Here is a 13,617-nt window from a genome sequence, read left to right as displayed (position 1 = left end):
GGCCCAGGCACTTTTAGCTTAAGGGGGCCCCTCATGGGGGAGAAATACTGTAGGGCCATAATTAGCAGTGCAGAACTGACTCACCGGTGGGCCCCGCACCCTAGTGGGCCCCTATTTTCAGAAATGTAAAAAAATTATAATAATAATAATGTTATTTATTTATTTCTTTTTCAATGTTTGAAAATAGGGGCCCATGAGCATGCGGGGCCCACCGCGAAATGCCCGCTATGCCAGATGGCCAGTCCAGCCCTGGCCTCATGAGCCATAGGTTTCCCACCCCCATGGTCTACAACAGCATTAACTGATACATATTATTTTCTCGAGACGGATGAATAACATTGGCTGTTTCTTTTATTTATTGACAAGCAGCAGGATCATCTGTCACCTCAGTTTTCTCTTTTTTTTAATGTCTTTACACTTTGAAGTAAATACAGTTATCAGTATGCCGGTTTTATTACAATATTTTTTCTTACTTTGATACATTAAAAAAACACACACAACTGCAAACGTGAGAAAAAAGCATGGTTTTGTTTTGTTTCGTCTTCCTTGAAGGGTTTTCTTGTGTAATTTTTTTATGTCTTGCTTTGTATACCTTTTAAAGAATCCCAGAACGCGTCTCTTTTTATACTCGTCTTTTTTGCGTTCTCTCTCTCTCTCTCGGTTGCGCGCTTTTTTTTGTCTTCGTTCAGTTAATGGTTCAGAGAAATGGTGTTTGTTTGTTTTTTCTTCTTCTTCTTTATCAGCATTTGCACTCCGGTAGCTATAGGCATCTCTCATTGACGCACGTTGGCGTGGCACTGGTGATGTTGTAAACAGCATAAAAGAGGAGTAGGACGAGGAGGAGGAGGGGGGGGGGGGTGGAGGGGGGGTTGCAGGAGACAGCAGGGGCGTTTTGGGGTTGGGGGTTGGGGGAGGGGGAGGGGGCAGGAGAATGAAGATGGGTGGTCGAGTGGAGTGGAGTGGAGCCAGGTGGTGATGGGTGGTGATGGGTGGTAGGGGAGTGAAGGGTGGAGGGTGGAGGGCGGGTGGCATCTGGTGGTTGCCAGGCAACCCCATGGCCATTTCGGTTTCGGGGTTTTTCTTTTCCAAGATGGAGGAACACAAGTCCAGAGAAGCTTCGTCCAAAACTCTGGGTCGTCGTCGTCGTGGTCGTGGTCGCCGTTGCCATGGCAAATCGCTGCCGAAGGAGGAAGGAAAAGAAACTGATAATAATAAATGGTCTATTTTTATTAGATTTTTGTTTCGTTCCACTTTTGCCTTTTGTTGCTCTTCTTCTTCTTCTTCTTCTCCTCTGTCCGGTGCGGTGCGGTGTGCACTATGCCACGTAGCTGTACTCGTCCGCAGAGCTCTGGCTCCGCTCGATATACTGCTTGTCGATCAGGACCTCGATGCACTTCTTGATCATGCTGATACTGGGGTTGAACCGGGCTTTGGACTGGTTGATCACCTTGGTTACACATAGAAATAAAAAGACAAAGGGGAAAATGGTGGAGCTCTTCATTAGTCTGAGGAGGGTTCATATGGGCATCTCTGAATTAAACATCAGCAACATCAGGAAATGTATGAAATAAATTCAAATTCAAGAAAAGGGGGGAAAAACTTAAATGATACCTCAATAATTTCAACTGTGTGTGTGTGTGTGTGTGTGTGTGTGTGTGTGCGTGTGTGTGTGCGTGTGTGTGTGTGTGTGTGTGTGTGTGTGTGTGTGTGCGTGTGTGTGTGCGTGTGTGTTTGCCCACCTCTTGTATAAGCGCGTTGTGTCTCAAGATTTTCCTTGCCTTCATGATTCTCACTATTGCAGCCTGTAAATACATTTTTCTGTCCTCGTCCACGGCACTCCGAGTTTGTTCAAGCTCCTGCGACAAAAACAAAAAACACACATATGCACAAGGCAGACACGTTACAGTCAGAAGCAAGAATATCTATAGTATCCAAACATGTTCATTTTAAATTGCAATGATTACAGTGAATCATACCTGTGGTGTGTCTTTCTGCATTGACGTTGTGATTTTGAACTTTGTTCGTTTACTGGTGAAACTCATATTTAGTGAAAACGTTGACTCTGTCTCTATGTCCTCCTGTGAAAGACAAGAAAACGACAAGAAAGTGTCAAGAGCTAGAGCTAGCATTGAGCAAGAGCTAGCGTTGGGGATAGGTTACACCAAAAATACTGAATCAAACCAAGATAACGCAAAACACGCCCACTCAATGCAAAAGTGTGTGTTCAAGTTGGGTCTCCTAAGGGGGCGTTGTCCCCTACTACTTCTTCTCTTTTTGAGGTGTTTGCGCAAGACGTGCGCTACCGCCATCTACAGCGCTAAGGGGACTCTCAACCTCAGGACTCCGAAGGTCTCCTAACCGAAGGTCTCCTAAAGGGGCGTTCACCCGACATAAAGTGGATACCGGAAAAGAAACAAAATGACGCTTCTTGTTAGATCCACCTTCTTTGGGTTACACTTTTGAACAGCTCCTTAGACCCACAGTCGGTACGTGTACATGTTATACACTCACCGGCCACTCCATTAGGAACACCTCTCTAATGCTGGGTTGGACTCCCTGACAGGAATGACACCATATGTGGTTTTCTGCAGCCAGCTATAGCCCATTTGCCTCAAGATTTGATGTGCGGTGTAATCAGGGATTATCTTATGCATACCTCGGTTGTAATGAGTGTTTTTTTTTTTAACTTAATGTTGCCTTTGTATCAACTCAAACCAGTATGGCTATTCTCCTCTGAACTCTGCCATCAACAAGCCATTTTTGCCCACAGAATCGCTTTTTTGTACCATTCTTTGTAAACCCTAGAGATGGTTGTGCGTGAATATCTCATTAGATCAGCCATTTCTGACATTCTCAAATCAGGCCCTTCGTCACCCACAGCCATGCCATGTTAAAAGTCATTTAAATAACCTTTCTTCCACTTTATAATGCTCGCTTTGACCTCTATCAGAACATCTCGGCCATGTCTACATGCACAAATGCATCAAGTTGCCACCATGTGATTGGCTGATCAGAAATTTGCCTCAATGAACAGTTGTAACAGGTGTTCCTAATATAGTGGCCGGTGAGTGTCCAATCTTGTAGCAAAGGGAAGTAGAATTGCCCAGCCGGGACTCAAATCCATATCTCCTGGGGTACCAAACTGAGGCTTTGACGGCTACACCAAAGAGCCAGGCTCGTTAACATGGCAGTCAGTCAGAGCGCGCCCACAACCCTTATGATGACCACTACATCACAATACTGTATGACAACTCTCTCCTCCCTTCTCTGAGGTGCCGTTTCCACGTAGCTGGATATTTTTATATGTGGATATTTTTTTCTCCTGCTTGTATTGGTTTTGCATTGGTTTTGGCCTTCTGTTTCCACGTAGCTGACATTTAAAAATCCAGGTGCAGGAGAAAAAAATAGCAGGAGAAAAAAATATCCTGTTTAGGGGTCTGAAACGCATTTGTTACAATGGAGGATTTTTTTTATCCACATGTTGCGTTTCCACGTAGCAGGAGAAAAAAATACCCTGCTAAAAAAATATCCTGCTACGTGGAAACAGCACCTGAGTCGTGGTTGAGCATTTTTGTGTCGAGTAGGGACTTGTAGCCTGGTCCTGACCATCCCATAATACTACTAGCATTTCATTTCGTATTCATGGTCTGGAGGTTGTTTGATCTGACGCTATTGCAGGAAGCAGGAAGGAATTTTTCAGGGAAGGAAAATCAGGATTTAACTTATAAGTTGTTGAACAAACATGTTTGACGTCTATCTATGGCGATGTAGGACCGTTTAACAGACATGTCTGACAGAACATCCTACCGTAGGATAAAATTACAATGTAGGACCGATTGTCAGAACACCGGCGCAAATCCTACCGGTCAACATTGCTCCACAGAAGATAGGTACCCGACGTAGTGCGGAGCCAAGTCTCTTGGCGGAAGTACGTAGGATGGTGCGCGAGGCTAAAGGACTTGATGGTCAAGCACTACTGACATAACACCATATTGAAAGGCCCTGCCCATGGCTCTATCAGTGGGGCACTGGGCTACTACACCGGCGACCCGGGTTCAACTCTGACCCGGGTCATTTGGTGACCCGTCCCCATCTCTCTCCCAATTCGCTTCTTGTCAACCTCTCCAACTGTCCCATCATCATCAATAAAGTCGAAAAGACCAAAACAAATCTTTATTTAAAAAAAACATTATATAAAAATAAGTGAAACTCTTTATCGTACCCTCTCGGAGTCGTGGTTGAGCATCTTGACGTCGAGCAGGGACTTGATGGTCAAATACTTATTTATACAGTACTGACATAATAAGCCTATATTAAAAATAAGTGAAACTCTTATCGTACCTTCTCGGAGTCGTGGTTGAGCATCTTGACGTCGAGCAGGGACTTGATGGTCAAATACTTATTTATACAGTACTGACATAATAAGCCTATATTAAAAATAAGTGAAACTCTTATCGTACCTTCTCGGAGTCGTGGTTGAGCATCTTGACGTCGAGCAGGGACTTGATGGTCAAATACTTATTTATACAGTACTGACATAATAAGCCTATATTAAAAATAAGTGAAACTCTTATCGTACCTTCTCGGAGTCGTGGTTGAGCATCTTGACGTCAAGCAGGGACTTGATGGTCAAATACTTATTTATACAGTACTGACATAATAAGCCTATATTAAAAATAAGTGAAACTCTTATCGTACCTTCTCGGAGTCGTGGTTGAGCATCTTGACGTCGAGCAGGGACTTGATGGTCAAATACTTATTTATACAGTACTGACATAATAAGCCTATATTAAAAATAAGTGAAACTCTTATCGTACCTTCTCGGAGTCGTGGTTGAGCATCTTGACGTCGAGCAGGGACTTGATGGTCTTCTGCAGCTCCTTCTCGCTCATCTGTGTGCTGTCCTGCAGCTCCTTGTAGCTCACCGTCTCACTGTTGTTGAACGCCAGCAGCACCGCCATCTGATAGGTGGTCACGATCGCCACGTACGGCTTCGATAGGTAGTTCATCTTCACCTCGCCTGGAAATGCCGAGTAAGGGGAGAGGAGGGTGTGTTAGTGGATTGGCCACGTACGGCTTTCGCCATTTTGGCTGGTGACTCAGGGCCCTGATAGCCATGTATGGCTTTGATGGGTAGTTGATCTTAACCTCTCCTGGAGATAGGACATGAGAGTAAAGGGAGCGTGTGTTAGTTGAGCTTTTCCCCCCTACAAACTATGAATCAAGCGAAAGGGAGTTTTTCCTCACCCCTAATGCCACCAGGGACCGCATCTGAGCGCCCAATTTCAGCGTGACTATCTATGACTTATGCTAGACCCAGCCACTATGGACCTTACGCCTCTAAGAATCCTGGTCCTAACCTACGTTGACCTTATGACTCTACAATCTCTTTCTATCTCTTCTTCCTCTGCCTTCCTGCTATCTCTGCCTCTCCTCTCTTCCTCTCCTTTTAAATCCATCTCTAACAATTATGTTTTTTTCCCATTTGTTAAGCACTTTGAGTTGCATCCCTTGTATGGCACAGTGCTATACAAATACAACTATTATTACAATTATTATTAGTTAATTGCCACGTATGGCTTCTATAGGTAGTTCATTTTCACCTCTCCTGCACTCGAGAAGGAGAGCAAGAGAGTGTTGCCGAAAAACACAAGGGAATATTTTATAATGATACCATATCGTTCAGCTCAGAGTTTCCCGACCAAGACGTCCGAGGACCAACCGCAGGAAGTATTTAGGCTTTACTTTGCTGTCTGTCACATGCTGCATTTTTTTTCCTTTCTACAATTTTATAACATTTTCAATCAATTTCAAAATGGTTTCCCAAAAGAGATACCTGTGCAGAGGAAATGAAGCCAGGTCAACTTTCTTCCACTGAAGTGCTGATTGTAAAATAACTCGAACTGTGGAAACAAAGCACACAAGAGTATTCATTTGTCATCGTGTACCCAAAACAAAGGCTAAATAAACAACAAAAGATGTACCAAAGTTAGAACAATTTTGAGCTTACAACACGAGAGTACTACTATCTCACAACGAGTACTCTGAATGAATCTGCCTGAATAGTTCACACTATTTAAGGCCTTTTCCCCCCTTTACATGTACAGTTAGGGCCAGAAATATTTGGACAGCAACACAATTATCACCCTTTTCCACCCTATACCCCACCACAATGGATTTGAAATAAAAACAAACAAGCTGTGCATTAACTGTAGACTCTTAGCGTGAATGTGAGGGTGTTAACATCCATGTCGCATTAACAGGAATGAAATAGCAACGTTTTTTGTGTGTGTTGCCCACTTTTCAAGGGATCAAAAGTAATTGGACAGTAGGCTTCTCAGCTATTCTCCAGTCAGATGTGTGTTATTCCCTTACTACATCATCACCAAGATGTCAATACAAGGTCTTAGAGTTCATTTGAAGTGTTCCATTTGCATTTCCATATAGTTTTACGGAATGTCCATGAGATCCAAAGTCCACCTGTCACCATCAGCGATTCAAGCCATCATAAGGTTGAAAAAAATCTTGACAAACCCATTTGAGAGATGGGGAAACATTGAATATGATTAATTCAAGAGTTCAGAATGTTGGAAAAAAGCAATACCACAGCAATACCAAATTACCTGGCAGACATGGAAGACAAATGCTGTGGATGACAGACAATATTCTGTATCTGGTGAACAAAAACCCATCTCCCAAAAGTTTGCCAGATGTAGAACAGTGTCCAGGTGAACGGTGGATACATGTCCAAGGCAACAATCAAGAAAAAAGATCAAGAACATTCAGGAACACTTCACCATAGGAAATACAGAGGGTTCACTAAAAGATGTAAATTATTGATTGCATCAGAAATAGCAATACCAGATTTGGCTTTGCCAAACAACGTCTTAAAAAGACTGTATAGATCTTGAGCTACATCCTATGGACAGAGGAGACTAAAATCATCTTGTACAAGGGTAATGGGAAGAAAGGAGTATAGAGAAGGGAAGGAACTGCTCATGATTCAAAGCATACCACCCAATCAGTGAATCATGGTGGTGGTAGTGTCATGGTGTGGGCATGCATATCTGTCAATACTATTTTCCCCTTGTATTTATTGATGATGAGGACTACCGACAAAAGCCACAGGATGAATTCTGAAGATTTACAGGCTATATTATCATGTCATATTAAACCTAATGGTTCTGAACTCATTGGACAATGCTTCGCAGTGCAGATGGACAATGACCCAAAGCTTCATCTGAAAGCCACTAAGCCATTTCTACCCCAAAAAAGTGGAATATTATTCAATGGCCCAGTCAGTCACCTCACCTGAGTATGGTTGAGCAAGCATTTCACTTGCTGGAGGCAAAACTGAAGGGAAATACCCTAAGAATAAGCAGGAACTGAAGACTGTTGCAATAAAGAGCTCACCATAGCATCACAAGGGCTAAAACCCAGTGTCTATCGATGTCTATGGATGGCAAATTACAGGCTGTAACTGACTGGAAAGTATTTGCAACCAAATAATTAAAAATTGAAAGTTTGATGTATAAATACTAGACTGTCCAATTACTTTTGGTCCCTTAAAAATGGGGTGGCACTGATAGACAATGTCATAATTCCTTCACAGTTCACTCGATTTGGACGCAAACACCCTCATATTAAAGCTGAAAGTCTGCTGTTAATGTACATCTCGTTTGTTTAATTTCAAATCCATTGGGATGGTGTACAGCACCAAAAAGATGAAAAATGTGCAGATGTCCAAATATTTATGGCCCTAACTGTATTTCCATTACATTACATTACATTACATTACATTGCATTGCATTTGGGGGACGCTTTTTAACCAAAGCGACTTACAATCGAGGATCCATTGTTTCTCTTATAGCATTGACTAATTTTGATGAGTCATACGGGCCATATGCTGCTTCGGTGTGTGAGGAGGCTCACCATCTGTACGCTTTTCAAAGTTACAGAAACTTTGGGTTCACACCAGGACGGAACAACACACAAGGAGATAGATGTGCTTAAATAGTTATTCGAGACGTTTCCCCTTTAGTAGATTGATTTAGTTTACTTTATATTTTCCAGTGTGTGAAGTGGCTTACCATCTGTACACTTTTCTCTAGCTCCTGAGGGATGGCAAACGTGGATGAGGAGGCGTGCGTGAGGGGCCAGGCTCCCGCCTTGATGGAGAGAGGGAGAGAGAGAGAGGGAGGGACAGGGAGAGAGAGAGGGAGGGGGAGAGAGGGAGAGAGAGAGAGGGAGGGACAGGGAGAGAGAGAGAGAGAGGGAGGGGGAGAGAGAGAGGGGGTTTAGAGAGAGAGAGAGAGAGGGAGGGGAAGAGAAAGAGAGACAGGGGGGGAGAGAGAGAGACAGGGCGAGAGAAAGAGAGAGAGAGAGGCGGAGAGAGAGAGAGAGGCAGAGAGAGAGAGGCAGAGAGAGAGAGAGAGAGAGAGAGACAGGCAGAGAGAGAGAGAGGCAGAGAGAGAAACAGAGAGAGAGGCAGAGAGAGAGAGGCAGGGGGAGAGAGAGAGGCAGGGGGAGAGAGAGAGAGAGAGAGAGAGAGAGAGAGAGAGAGAGAGAGAGAGAGAGAGGCAGGGAGAGAGAGAGATGGAGAGAGGCAGAGAGAGGCAGGGAGAGAGAGAGAGAGAGAGAGAGAGAGAGAGGCAGGGAGAGAGAGAGAGAGAGAGAGAGAGAGAGAGAGAGAGAGAGAGAGAGAAAACTATATTTAAGGTGCACTGTGCAACATTCTTAACAGTTTATTTCAGAATTCAAGCTGCCCATTAACAATGTTACCTTTCGCACGAGTACTTACCACGACTTTCAAATTCTAAGTACCAGTATTCATTATGACTGGGAAAAAATCACTTTTCATACATGTTAAGGGTGGTTTTAAGAACAGATTTGGATATGCCCATAGACGGCCATTATAAAGCCAGTTGAGACAAAATCCAAAAAATTATCAAAATAACTGGGACAGCAGCAAACATCAAAAAATGGTTGAGGACCTCTCTACTTTAATGAATACAATTCAGAAATGGGGCTAAATGTTCAAAACGTGCTTTTGTCCTTTAAAATGTACTCTTCAGAGTACTTCACAACTACTGATTGAACACCGCTATTGATGTAGAGAGTAAAAGACAAAACCAAAAAATTCTTCTCTTTTTGAGGTGTTTGCGCAAGACGTGCGCTACCGCCATCTACAGCGCTAAGGGGACTTCATTTATTCTCAACCTCAGGACTCCAAAGGTCTCCTAACCGAAGGTCTCCTAACCGAAGGTCTCCTAAAGGGGCGTTCACCCGACATAAAGTGGACACCGGAAAAGAAACAAAATGACTCTAATTGTTAGATCCATCTTCTTTGCACTAAACGTCAGCCAGTGTTCCTGCAGCAAGGCTGATGAGGGCTTTCTCACCTAGCCTCACAGGCCAGACCATTCATTTCCAATTACTTTGTAATTCACGTATGGCCTGATTACGCTTCTCTGGGGAGGTTTAGTCGTATAACGCATATAGACGAATAACAACATACATCATGAAGGTCAACTATCAGCGATTGGGCCACTAATTTCCAACCAGAGCTGAGCTCACTCCTCCAACCCAAGCGCTCCAGGGCATCGAGCATCCAGACCAAAAATGAATTACGAAGTAATTCACGTGGTCTGGTAAAACCAGGCTAATTCTCACCTGCAGTACGTAGATCTGAAAGCCGATGCCCAAGTCCACCACCGTCTCCTGAGTTTTGATGAAGTTGTTGAATTTGTTGTTGAGGTCGGCACTGACGCTCATGTCTGTGTACATTCTGTGCAGTTTGCTTGTGAACTCATACCCACACGCTTGCTACAAACAGACACAGAGAGGGAATATGTAAGAAAAATAAAATTCACTCTTCATCTTCTTATTTCACTCTTTCTTTGTATTGTTCATCTGTTCATAGGAGATTGCTACTTAACAATTGTCCATATATTTAGTTAACACTACAATCATAATAGTACCAGTACGTAGACGTTGCAGTAGATACTTCAATGATCCAAAAGGAAATTGTGATTAACGAGACATGTCCATACCGATCGCACTGCTATTGTAACATATAATTATGCACACGCTACATACAGTATAGCTGCATGAATAGTCGTCGTAGTGAGATGCTTTATTAATCTCGAAGGGAATTATGATTAAAGGACCAGTTCAGTCAATTTCAATATGCTGTTGTATTGCTCACGCTACCCTTGACTTGTCAGTACCCGGTGATGCCACATTTTTCGGCTAAGCCCTTTCCGAGATATGAGCTATTCTAATGGGGGCAGCGTTTGTTTACTTTTTTTTTTTTAATTAACATAGGCCTACTCCAAATATTTTCCCATAAGGTACCGCTGTTTGCTAGTTGTCTGCTGATGTTGTATAACCTTTCAGATGTTTTTGGGAATAAATAAAAAAAATTTAATGAAATGTAAACAAAGAGCTGCCCCCATTACAATGACCAGGATCTCGGAAAAGGCTGAAGAAGAAGAAAAAAACCCAAGTCCATGGTAGTGTGAGCATTACAACTGCATGTTGAAATTGACCAAGCTGGTCCTTTAAGGAGACATGTCCATACTTATCGCTACATGAAGCCATTGAGTTACCTTGAGTTTGTTGATCATGGCCTCTTCTGAATCCATAGATAAAGACAGCCCATGTATTAACCTCTTCGCAAGCATCCTCGCATAAAACTGGGAGACAAAAGCAATGTTTATGAAGAACAGCAACAAAAAAACATTTTAACCTAATAATGCAAATAATGTGTTTTTGTTTGTTCGTGACACCTTGAAAGCAAATTTGTAATTACACTGATTTACACACACACGCACATACACGCACACACACGCACCTTTTGAAAGACGTCTTTGTCGTCGATGTACTTGAAGACTGTGATGAAGCTAGTCAGCTTGTCCTCCACCTCGTTCTCCGTCATGCCCTTGGCAGACTTCTTCAGCAGGTTGTCACAGTACTTAGCCAGCTGCAGAGGAAAAGAAAATGGAGTGTAAATAAATACATCAATCAAAACAACAAAAAAGGGAATGCTTCACTGGGTCCTGTATCCAGTTAGTAAAAAAGGGTGCTCATCAAAAAGAACTTGGAAGTCCAAAATTCCATGAAAAGATAAAAAACACTATTTGAGGCACTCCTTACTAAAGTCAAAAAGTCTTTATTAAATACTGGCTACATGCCTACACGTTTCGACCCATTGTCTTCATCAGGGCATCCTTGATGAAGACAATGGGTCGAAACGCGTAGGCATGTAGCCAGTATTTAATAAAGCCTTTTTAACTTTAGTAAGGAAGGAGTGCCTCAAATAGTGTTTTTTATCTTTACATCAATCAAAAAGTTTGAACACAAACACAATAGGCTACTGCATGTATATGACGACTACTGGTGTTGGGAATTGATGTCGTCCCTGAGAAGGACACGGAAACGGCGAGTGTTATTATGCTAAGTGCTTTCTGTACACTCCTCAGCAGAAGAAGCGCACTCTATACAGTTAATTTCCATTTAATTGGCTGATGACAGACAAGCAAAAATGACATTTAAAACGGCAATGAAGGCCCTTCATGTGGAACAAGAAAAAAAAAAGGCCAAAAAAGGAGAAAATATACAGAGTGCATTGTGTGTTACAGAGATCTCTATGGTGATAGTGGTTTTTATACATGCATGTTCAGATGGGAAAATCGGGAATTCCTGACTAATCAGGAACAATGTGCATATACTGTACGAGTGAACAAATGAAGAGTTTCTCCATGGTTTAAGGTAGACCCCCCAACTCAAGAAGACTGGCTTAGTATAGTGGAAGAGATATATGGCATGGAAAAGTTCTCACATTGTTTGAAAATGCGGGAGGAACTATTTGGAAGGAAATGGGTGAAATGGCTCTGGTACAAAAACAAAGATGATACCACTGAACAAATTATAGATGAATAGACTTGATTGTTTGCATTTATATTTAAAAAAAAAAGAAGACGATGAACCCATAAGCTGTTATATTATGTTTTTGTTTTGTTCTTTATTATTGTGTTGTTGTTTTTTTCATGCTTGTAACTTTGTATCTGGATGCAAATAATTAATAAAAAAGAAAGTTAAAAAAAAAAAAAAATGAAGAGTTTCTCACCAGTTCAGGAGCTTTGCAGATGGATTTTGGTTCCCTGTTGTTCACTACAGAGGTCAAAGCCTACAAAATAAATAAACACCCAGATTACGACAAATTCGATGGTGAAACTGGCAAGACTGAGTGTTGCACATTAACCCAGACAACACTTATTGGAAAGACATAAGTCTGGCTCTTTTATGAATCGCGTTCGATAAAATCGCCTGCTAAGTGTCATGAAATATAGGCCACACTTTGGAGGGAAATTTCTTGAACAGTTGTACTAAACACACACACTCGGGACGGCAGACAAGATTTCTCATGTAGTAAATCAGGAGAACGAGCTCCTCCCTTCTGGAAGACGTTTCGTTTCAGAATGCCTAGCTAGCTGCCGGAGAAACAAATAGAAACACTGGGCATTTCTCAAAGTCAAGTGTTCTAGCCTTGGTAGTGCGTGAAACGCCCAGTGATTGGATGCTCTCCGCTGAGTATCCAATCACTAGGCGTTTCACACATTACCGAGGCTAGAGCACTTGACTTTGAGAAATGGTGACTCTTTTCTCCCTCATTCTAGAATCTACATCATCACTGCAGCTCCTACCTTATCCAGTGCGCTCATGAAGTGCTAGAACACTTGACTTTGAGAAATGGTGACTCTTTTCTCCCTCATTCTATATCATCACTGCAGCTCCGCCTCCTACCTTATCCAGTGCGCTCATGAAGTGCTAGAACACTTGACTTTGAGAAATGGTGACTCTTTTCTCCCTCATTCTATATCATCACTGCAGCTCCTACCTTATCCAATGGCTCATGAAGTGCTGGTCTCCTATCTTATCCAGTGCGCTCATGAAGTGCTAGAACACTTGACTTTGAGAAATGGTAACTCTTTTCTCCCTCATTCTATATCACCACTGCAGCTCCTACCTTATCCAGTGCGCTCATGAAGTGCTAGAACACTTGACTTTGAGAAATGGTGACTCTTTTCTCTCCTCATTCTATATCATGACTGCAGCTCCTACCTTATCCAGTGCGCTCATGAAGTGCTGGTCTCCGTTCAGTACTGTGTTGATCAGCTGCACAAACTTGCTGTGGACCTCCAGCACAGACTCCACAAACTGCGTTGGCATCTGGAAGGGAAACGATTTGTTATTAAACGGTTCGCTGGGAGATGTCTGTCAGTTTTTTTTAATATGATCTTGCTTTCAACCAGAACGCGGCACATATATTCCATTAGCTGTGTTGGTTTGAGTAGGGGGAAAGAAAATGAAAATTTTGACCAAATGTTTGCTATTTGTTAAGTTTACTTTTTTTATTTGATGGGGACACGATACATAACAGGTAGGTTGCATAACAACCAAACAGCAAGCATCATTAAATGGTTAGGTAACTTAGGGCATGTATGTATAATGATTACTGAGTTATTATCCTGTTTTAAAGGAGAACATAGCAGCACATACTCCACAAACCGAGTTGGCATCTGGGAGGAAACGAGAGTGGGAGATTGCGATCTG

The 13,617-nt window shown here is 42.5% G+C and overlaps 1 protein-coding gene across 2 annotated transcripts in view; it reads right to left on the bottom strand.

Annotated features, from left to right (window-relative positions):
- Positions 1 to 333: 333 nt before the first annotated feature.
- cul2 (cullin 2) overlaps positions 334 to 13,617 on the bottom strand; it is a 33,312-nt gene continuing 20,028 nt past the window's right edge. For both annotated transcript variants that reach the window (XM_063206441.1, XM_063206442.1), the window contains exons 11-21: positions 13,126 to 13,233; positions 12,131 to 12,190; positions 10,856 to 10,984; positions 10,611 to 10,697; positions 9,673 to 9,825; positions 8,091 to 8,168; positions 5,837 to 5,903; positions 4,818 to 5,020; positions 1,977 to 2,078; positions 1,740 to 1,856; positions 334 to 1,447 (exon numbers count right to left, since the gene is read on the bottom strand). In XM_063206441.1, coding sequence (XP_063062511.1) covers positions 1,316 to 1,447; positions 1,740 to 1,856; positions 1,977 to 2,078; positions 4,818 to 5,020; positions 5,837 to 5,903; positions 8,091 to 8,168; positions 9,673 to 9,825; positions 10,611 to 10,697; positions 10,856 to 10,984; positions 12,131 to 12,190; positions 13,126 to 13,233 — 1,236 coding nt within the window. In that variant the 3' untranslated portion in view covers positions 334 to 1,315. The remainder of the gene's footprint in view (positions 1,448 to 1,739; positions 1,857 to 1,976; positions 2,079 to 4,817; positions 5,021 to 5,836; positions 5,904 to 8,090; positions 8,169 to 9,672; positions 9,826 to 10,610; positions 10,698 to 10,855; positions 10,985 to 12,130; positions 12,191 to 13,125; positions 13,234 to 13,617) is intronic.

Source organism: Engraulis encrasicolus, chromosome 9 (assembly GCF_034702125.1).
Source record: "Engraulis encrasicolus isolate BLACKSEA-1 chromosome 9, IST_EnEncr_1.0, whole genome shotgun sequence".
NCBI lineage: Eukaryota > Metazoa > Chordata > Actinopteri > Clupeiformes > Engraulidae > Engraulis > Engraulis encrasicolus.
The sequence above is the reverse complement of the archived record's forward strand: the minus strand, read 5'-3'. Positions and strand labels throughout refer to the sequence as shown.